The following is an 8,480-nucleotide window of genomic DNA, read 5'->3' on the forward strand; positions in this document are numbered from 1 at the left end:
GGGATCGGCCATGCGTGGGGCGGGGAAGGGGAGGGGCTTGCTTGGAGGTGGGGGCAGGGCCAGGATGGAGGCGGGGACAGAGGGGTGGGGGTGGGCAGGGTCAAGGTGGGGTGTGTGGCGGGAGGGGAGCCGGGGGGGCCAGATTGGGGTCTTTTGGGGTGGAGGGGCCGGGTCCCCCCCCCACGGTGGCCACTGGGCCCTGACCTCCCGCCCTGTCCCCGCAGGAGGCGAAGCGAGTGGCCCAGGGGGAGACACAACACACGGAGCCGCCCCCCCTTGCCCAGGTGAGACCCCCCCCCCCCCCGGCCCCACCCAGTCCCCCCCAGGGCGGGTTGGGGGGGGGTCCCCGCGCTTCCCCCCCCCCCCCCACACACACACACATTTATCCCCCGCGTTGCCCATGCAGGACCGGAGCCCGGGGCCGGCGCGGGAGCCTCCTGCCCCCACCCCCCTGGACCTGCGAGCCCACCTGGAGGCCTCGGGGCACAGCCTGGAGACCTGCCCCGAGGTGCGGGTGACGGGCAGGGCCTGCCGCGGCTTCCTGGTCAAGATGGGCGGGCGCATCAAAACCTGGAAGAAACGTTGGTTCTGCTTCGACCGTCAGCGGCGCCTGCTGGCCTACTACGTGGGTGAGCCCCAGTACTACCCCCCTGCCCCCGGGTACCCCCGTCCCCCAGCATTAGGGTGATCAGGCAGCAAGTGTGAAAAATCGGGACGGGGGTGGGGGGTAATAGGCTTCTATGTAAGAAAAAGCCTCAAATATCAGGACTGTCCCTATAAAATTGGGACATCTGGTCACCCTACCCACCATCCCCGTCCTGTTCACCTGCCCCCCGGCACCCACCCCCAGTGATGCCTGCTGGCCTACTCCGTGGGTGAGCCCCCCAGGTATCCCCCTCGGTGCCCCCTTCTCTGCTACCCCCCACTAGGGAGCCGGTGCCTCCTGCATCCTCCTGTATCCCTGCCCCCTCCCAGCCCCCCTGCCCCCCTTCCTAATCGCTGTCCCCTCTCGTTGCAGACAAAGAGGAGGCGAAGCTCAAGGGCGTCATCTACTTCCAGGCCATCGAGGAGGTTTATTACGATCCCCCCCTCGGGCCCGGCTCCACGGCATCCCCCTCCAGTGCCAGGACCCACAGCATCCCCCCCAGTGCCTGGATGCACGACACTCCCCCCAGCATGGGGACCCACAATGTCCACCCCAACCCTCCAGACCCCCAGCGCTGGGACCCACGGCGTCCTGCCTCCCAGCCCCGGAACCTATGGCATCATCCCCCCAACCCTCCAGCGCCCCCCCAGCCCAGGGACCCAGGGGGTCCCAGCCACCCCTCCACTGGCTGACCCTTTCCTTCCCCCACAGAGCCCCAACCCCAAACTGACCTTCTGTGTCAAGACCTACGACCGGCTCTTCTGCCTGGTGGCGCCCAGCGCCGAGGCCATGCGCATCTGGATGGACGCCATCGTCACGGCCGCCGAGGAGAACACGCGCTATTGAGCCGGGCCCGCGGAGCGCCCCAGGGACCCACCAAAGACATTGTCCACCTGGTGGGCGTGGCCAGCTGGGCCATTGGCTCCGCCCCTGGGAGGGGCTTGAGGGCAGGGCAGCCAATGGGGGATGGACTTGGTTCTTGAAGGTGTGAAGCCGTGCTGGCCCCGCCCCTTTTGACCTCGACCGTGGTGGGGAGCAATGGGGCGCAGGCGTTTGCCTCCAATCAGAGCTCTTCTAAAACACAGACGTTCCCGGAACTGGCACCAATGGGAGGCAAGTGGCTTTGAATCCCGACCAATGGGAGGAGGCTCACTCAGAATACTGGCCAATCAGAGGAGGCCTAGTTTGAAGGCTGGGCAATTGGATGCGTGCTCGCCCGGGACCTGCACCAATTGGTGGAGAGAAAGGTTGAGACCTGGCCAACCGTAAAAGACTTGTTCAGAATCTGCACCAATAGGAGACCTGCCTTAAATGCCAACCAATGGGGGTGTGGGGTGGGGAACACCTGGTTGGAATTCCCACCAATTGCATGCAGCCTGGCTTTGAAACCTGGCCAGTTACCCAAAAGACTGGAATTTGCACCACTGGGAAGAGACATGGACTGAACTGACCAATGGCGGCTTGGAATTCCCATTGACTGTCCGAAATCTCGACCAATGGGAGCAGGCTTCAGGGATGCACCAATTGGAGGAGACTGGGATCGAACTGGCCAATGGCGGCCGTGCCTGGAGGGCGCCGTGGCCAAGTCCTGACCAATGGGGAGTGTGGAGTCTCTCTGATAGGGCGGCATTCCCAGCATGCTTTGTGCCATGTGGCCAAGGCTCAGGGGGCCGGGGCTGAGCCCAAACGTGGCAGCAGGGGGAGCCCCCTACCCCCCTGGATCTCGTCTGTACCTGCCCCCCCCTCCCCCATGTGTCTGTTGTGGGCCCCAGGGTCGCTGCCCCCTGCTGACGCCAACTATTTATTACAGAAACTCGTCCGACCCATGGGCTGTGTGTCTAGTTCTATTGCAGCCGGTGCCCCTCGCTCCCCACCCGAAGCCCCCTGGGCTCCCCCACCCCAAGCTCTGCCAGTGGCCCTCGTGCCAGACCCGCAGTCCCCTGGGCTCCCTCCCCCAAGCTCTGCTGGTGCCCCTCACTCCCGACCCACAACCCCCTGCCAGTCCAGTCCTTGCCAGCTCTGCCGGTGCCCCTCACTCCTGGCCCCCAGCCCCCTGGGCTCCCCCCCGCAGCTCTGCCGGTGCCCCGGGTGGATCACAAAGCAGCAGGTGATAGACTGGGAGGTTTGTGACTGGCAGCTCTGACCCACAGCCTGTGGGTGTCTCAGGCACACAAGGATTGGCGGGGCCTCCCAGAGCCAGGGAACGAACCCAGGAGTCCTGGCTCCCAGCCCCCCTGCTCTAACCACTAGACCCCACTCCCCTCCCAGGGGTGGTGATAGAACCCAGGAGTCCCAGCCCCACCATGCGCTAACCATTAGACCCCACTCCCCATCCTGAGCTGGGGAGAGAACCCAGGAGTCCTGGCTCCCAGCCTCCCCACCCCCACTCTTAACCACAACCTCTCCTGTGCCGATAGCACCGAGTCACAAGGAGCCCTTTGTCTCCGGCTGAGCCGGGCCTGCGCTGGGGGGTGCCAGGCTCCCTCCCCCGCGTCGGGGCTGGGCTCACGTGCAGCGAACAGGCCAGAGACGTTTAAGGAGAAGCCGTTGTTTTAATGGGATGATCCATGGTATGAGTTTGTGGGGACTCAGACCAAACTGCCACTGGGACAACCCGGCCCCCTGGCTGGACTCCCTCCCTGGGGGGATGTAGGAGGGGCCAGGCCCTAAGAGAATGAGAGGCACATTGGTGGGGGAGGTGGGATGGATGGGTGTGCATAGGGTGGATCTGTGTGTGGGGGGGAGCATTTGGGGGGGGGGGAGGGGGGGGGGGGCGATGCGCGGGTGGCGGGGGGGGGGGGGGGGGCGTGTGTGTGTGTTGGGGGTGGGCAGAGACTGTGTTTGTGGAGCTCTTCCTCCGAGTGCTTTGGGGGTGGATGGAAGAGTCTGGTTCTAGGACAGTTGCACTCACGTTGGTGGGGGTAGTGAGATGGATAAAGGCTATTGGGTGGGGGCGCTGTGTGTGTGTGTGTGTGTGTGTGTGTGTGTGTGTGTGTGTGTGTGTGTGTGTAGGGCTGTGTGTAGCCCTCTTTGCCACTGTCCCCGCTCTGGGGACGTCCGCAGGTCTCCGGTCAGGAAGAAGCACATTGGTGTTTGCGGTGGGATGGCTGGGGGCTCCTTTGGCATCTGTCTCTGTACTGCTCCCTTCGCCACTGCCGTCCGTGCCAGGGCCCCCACCTCACTCTGTCTCTGTCTCTCTCGGCCCCACAGGCCTCGCTCCCTCGGGGTGTCTCAAGCCAGGTTGGGGGCCACCGAGCTCTGGGCCAGCCTGTCCACGGAGGAGGCTGCCTCCTTCCTGCAGCTGTGGGACCTGGCTGAGTAGGCCATGTCCTCAAGCAGGGCCCGGCGGAAGGCCCCGGCCAAGGTGGTGCGACCCAGCGCCCGGCGGAAGTCCAGCCCCATGAAGAAGTAAAGGACGGGGTTGGCACAGCTGTTGAGATAGGCCAGGGAGGAGGCGAGAGGCAGGCCCACGGCCATGGCCTGGCCCTTGACGCCCGCCAGCTTGAGGAGGAGGAAGAGGTGGTAGGGGGCCCAGCAGAGGAAGAAGGTCACCACGATGGCCGCCATGACCTTGAAGGGCTTCCTGGAGCGGATGGTGGCCGGGCGCCGCCTCAGCACGGCCGCCAGGGCCCCATAGCAGGCCAGGATGATGACGAAAGGGACCAGGAAGCCGCAGAGCAGCCGGAGGAGATATAGCGTCAGCTTGGGTCCTTCTCCCAGCGTCAAGGAGCACTTGAGGCCCTTGGTCTTCCCCTCTGGGACCAGGTTGCGGTAGAGGTAGAAGGGCAGGCTGGCTGCGGCGGCCGCCCCCCATGCCCCGGCAGCGGCCGCCCACGCCAGGCGGGGCCCCCGGCGGTTCTTGGACCACACCGGGAAGGCCACGGCCGCCAGGCGGTCCAGGCTGATGGCCGCCAAGAGGAAGACGCTGCAGAACATGTTGAGGTATTTGATGAAGCTGGTGGCCTGGCACAGGAAGGCACCGAAAGGCCAGTGCCTGCGGTAGAAGGTGTTCTTCACCAGGGGCACCACCCGGGTGACCGAGAAGATGAAGTCGGCCACCGCCAGGTTGAGGAACCAGACGCAGTTGACGGAGCGGCCGGCCCGGCGGGCTGTGAGCCAGATCACCAGCCCGTTGCCCAGCGAACCTCCCACACAGACCACGGTGTAGAAGACGACCTGGACTAGGTCCATGACGGCGTTTAGGTCAGACTTGGCCTTGGCAGGAGAAGGACCAGGGCTGGTCAGCCAGAGACCGGAGGAGACATTGGCCTCCATGACGGGACCTGAGACAGAGAGAGAGATTGAGAGTGGGGAGAGGCCTGTTCCCAGAGCCTGCCAGTCCCCCGCGCTGGAGCCGGACCGGCACCGGTGCCCCCGAGAGGGGAGAGGCCCTGTGCCCCATTCCCTGCCCCACTGAGCCAGCCAGTCCCCCACCCTAGAGCCCAATTGGGGCTGGTGCCCCCTAGAGGGGAAAGGCCCCATGTCCCATTCCCTGCCCCACTGAGCCAGCCAGTCCCCCACCCTAGAGCCCGATTGGGGCTAGTGCCCCCTAGAGGGGAAAGACCCCATGTCCCATTCCCTGCCCCACTGAGCCAGCCAGTCCCTGCCCTGGGGCCGGTGCCCCCTAGCCAGGGAAGGGTTCACAGCAACCCTCTCTGGAGGTGGGGCCGGGTTTATTTGCATGGCCAGGCTGACCCCGCGTCTCCCCCGCCTCCCTTTGTCCATCTCTGGGCTCCCAGCCTCGCGCCCCGTGAGCGGTGGAGCTATCGGTGGCAGCCCGGGGGGTACGTCTGGCTCCTTGCCAAGTGTCCCAAGCTGTGGGCGGACAGAGGGCACCGTGCCAACTTCCACACCTGGCTTTTATCACTGCCGCACCCCCCCCCGGCTGGCACTGCGGCTGCTGCTGGGATGGTGCCTCTCAACCAGGAAAAGGGGAAATAACCCTGTGCAGGGCTTCTAGGACGCCTGGGTTCTCTCCCTGGCTCTGTGAGGGGAGTGGGGGTTGGGGGGGGGGTACTGGAAGCCAGGACTCCTGGGTTCTATGCAGGGAAGACCCAGCCCTCCCACTTACCCAGAACGGGGACATGGTCCAGACTCACCCCCACCCCGCGAAAGCTAGCAGAGCCCAACCATCGGCATAGCACAAGCAAGACAAATTTCAGGCCCCTCCCCGGCCCCCCCATCCTGTCCTAGCTTGCATCTGGAGCATCCTCGGACCCCCGCAGAACAGCACAACAGACCCTCCCACCGGTCTGTCTACACTGGGGGACAGCCAGACGCACCCTCACTTCGCTCCAGCCAGCGCTGAAAAATAGCGAAGAGTCGGGGGCACCCCCCCCCCGCGCAGCCCCTGGCTCCCCCTGCTGCCTGGCCTGGGTCGGTCTGACCCCTATGGGGCAGCACTTGTCCAGCTGCGGGGCAGACACACACACACGGAGCTAGGGTGTTATAATGCACGTGCCATGTCACAACTGACACACAACGCGTGTGCGCACACAGAAAAACACAGAGCGATTGTTATCACACACAATGTCACAACCAACACACAATGCGTGCACACACACACAGAAAAACACAGAGCGATTGTTATAACACACACCCAGTGTCACAATCGACATACAATGCTCACACATGCGTGCACACAAACACACAGTGGTAGAGTGTTATAACGCACACACCATGTCACAACTGACACACAACGTGTGCACACACTCAAAACGGAGAGCAATTGTTATAACACACAAAAAGTCACAACGGACAAACATCGTGTGCACACACACAGAGCTGGAATGTTATAACACACACACAGTAACAACTGACACAAACACAGAGCTAGAGTGTTATGCGCACACAGTCACAATCAACATACAACGCATGCACACATAACACACACGGAGCGATTGTTATAAGGCACACAGTCACAACTGACACATAACGTGTGCACCCCCCCCCCGCACAGAGATAGAATATTACGCCCCCCACCCCGCCCCTGCCCGTGTTCCCAGTCCAGCCATGGCAGGGGCTGTGTGGGCCCAGGGTGGCGTGGCCGCCCGCCCCGTTACCTGGGGAGGCAGCGCCCGCCGGTCCTGTCTGCTTGTCTCTGGCTCTGAGCTTATTTTCCAGGAACCCAGGGGCCGCCAGACGGTCACTCCCCCCTCCCTTCCCCCGGGTTGGGCCCCGGCCAGAGCGGACGTGCTGGGGGCGTGATGTGCTAAAAAGGAGAACTGGGGGGGGGGGGGGGGGCATCAGGGCGGGAGCTGTGGGGTCAGGGCAGGGCCGGCAGCGGAGAACCCAGGTGTCCGGGCGGAGCAGGTGGAGACACAGGGCAGGGCTCGCTTAGGAGCCAGGTGTGACCAATTGGGGAGGGGGAGGATTCCCAGAATGCACAGGTGTCAGGCAGCTCCCAGCATGCACGGCGGCACCATGGCCAAGCGGGGGGGGGGGCAAGAGTTCCCAGCATGCACTGCTCCCCTTGGCATGGCAAGGCCTTAGGGCGCAGGGCTGGTCTTGCCTGGTGGGCGTCTCGTCATCCCCCAGTTGCCCCTTGCCCACCTCTGCCCTGGGCTTTCGCTTCTTCCCCAGCTGGTGGGACAGGAAGCCGGGTTCTTTTCCCCTGGTGAAAAACTCCCGGGGGGGGGCAGGGGCCTCGGTTCCCCTTTTCACATCTGAAACCGGAGGTGTCTTCTTCCTGCCACCTGCGAGCCAGGCTGGAGCCCGGCCCGCCCGCCATGCCCGGGGAAAGAGACCCCCGGCTCCCTTTGCCCGCCCTGGGAGGGGAGTAGGGCTAGCCCCTGGCTCTGCGCCCCCGGGGCTCCCACCCCCAGAGGGAGCAACGCCCCCTGATCTCTAGCTGCAGGGACTCTGCCAGCGTCGCACAGGAGGTTTATTGAACGTCTGGACCCAGCCCAGGCAGTTCTCAGGGCCCTCGGGCCTGGCCAGCTGGGTCTGTCCCGTCCCCATGGGTCCGGCTGCTCCTTGTCCCCAGCCCAGCCCCCTCCTTCCAGCCCAGCCCCCTAAATCCCCTCCCCCACCAGCCCCTCCTCCATCCTCAGTCCCAGGTAAACAGGTCACCTAGGCCCCTCTCTTCCCTCCTTTGTCCCCCTTGTCAGGTCCCCGGGCCCCTCTCTTCTCAGCCCATTGCCCCCCGCACTGGCCAGAACCGGCTGGCTCCCAAGGTGGGGGGCCTCCTGGTCACCAGTCGCTGGGTCCCCCATCTCCAGGCCATTGTCCAGGTCCCGACTGCTAGGTGAGGTCACACCTAGTCCTCTGGAACAAGAACCCCCCTCTCCCTTCCCCTTTACACACACAGCACACAGGGAAACTGAGGCACACACCGTGCTCATGCAAAGCTCTAAGAAAATCTCCCACTTCATCACAAACACACACACACAATCTCACAACTGAGACACAACACATCAGCACACACAGAAAGCTAGAGTTTTCTACCACACACAGAGTCACACAACGTGTGCACACCCCCGCCCCCCACGCACAGAGATCGAATATTACACCCCCTCCACCCCGCCCCTGCCCGTGTTCCCAGTCCAGCCATGACAGGGGCTGTGTGGGGCCCAGGGTGGCGTGGCCGCCTGCCCCGTTACCTGAGGAGGCAGCACCCGCCGGTCCCATCTGCTTGTCTCTGGCTCTGAGCTTATTTTCCACGAACCCAGCGGCCGCCAAAGTGTCACCCGCCCCCTGGATTTGGCCCCCAACCAGAGCAGGATGTGTGAGGATGCACCAAAAAGGAGAACTGGGGGCACTGCCTGTTGCTGCCAGCATGGGGGCCGGGGGAGGGGGGGCATCAGGGCAGGGCCAGCAGCGGAGAACCCAGGTG

At 64.2% G+C, this 8,480-nt stretch overlaps 2 protein-coding genes across 2 annotated transcripts; one reads left to right on the forward strand and one right to left on the reverse strand.

The window, feature by feature from the left end:
- Positions 1 to 400: 400 nt before the first annotated feature.
- Positions 401 to 2,333, forward strand: LOC112124938 (pleckstrin homology-like domain family B member 3). Its single transcript, XM_029913459.1, has 3 exons — positions 401 to 629; positions 1,019 to 1,107; positions 1,358 to 2,333. The coding sequence occupies exons 1-3, from the start codon at positions 401 to 403 to the stop codon at positions 1,490 to 1,492; spliced, it is 453 nt and encodes a 150-aa protein (XP_029769319.1). The 3' UTR covers positions 1,493 to 2,333.
- A 1,456-nt stretch (positions 2,334 to 3,789) lies between these two features.
- On the reverse strand, positions 3,790 to 4,921 carry LOC112124937 (chemokine-like receptor 1). Its single transcript, XM_024223394.2, has one exon. It carries the CDS (start codon positions 4,919 to 4,921, stop codon positions 3,878 to 3,880), a length of 1,044 nt encoding a protein of 347 aa, XP_024079162.2. The 3' UTR covers positions 3,790 to 3,877.
- Between the last annotated feature and the right edge of the window lie 3,559 nt (positions 4,922 to 8,480).

The sequence above is a fragment of the Terrapene carolina genome, unplaced genomic scaffold (genome assembly GCF_002925995.2).
Source record: "Terrapene carolina triunguis isolate 2854851 unplaced genomic scaffold, T_m_triunguis-2.0 Scaffold647, whole genome shotgun sequence".
NCBI lineage: Eukaryota > Metazoa > Chordata > Testudines > Emydidae > Terrapene > Terrapene triunguis.

What these genes read in the sequence shown, in the direction of transcription:
- LOC112124937 (XM_024223394.2), bottom strand. Translation starts at nt 4,921, where the DNA reads ATGGAGGCCAATGTCTCCTCCGGTCTCTGGCTGACCAGCCCTGGTCCT.
- LOC112124938 (XM_029913459.1), top strand. Translation starts at nt 401, where the DNA reads ATGCAGGACCGGAGCCCGGGGCCGGCGCGGGAGCCTCCTGCCCCCACC. An exon ending in CCTGCTGGCCTACTACGTGG is followed by an intron (nt 630 to 1,018) that starts GTGAGCCCCAGT and finishes CTCTCGTTGCAG; the next exon opens with ACAAAGAGGAGGCGAAGCTC. An exon ending in CCCTCGGGCCCGGCTCCACG is followed by an intron (nt 1,108 to 1,357) that starts GCATCCCCCTCC and finishes CTTCCCCCACAG; the next exon opens with AGCCCCAACCCCAAACTGAC.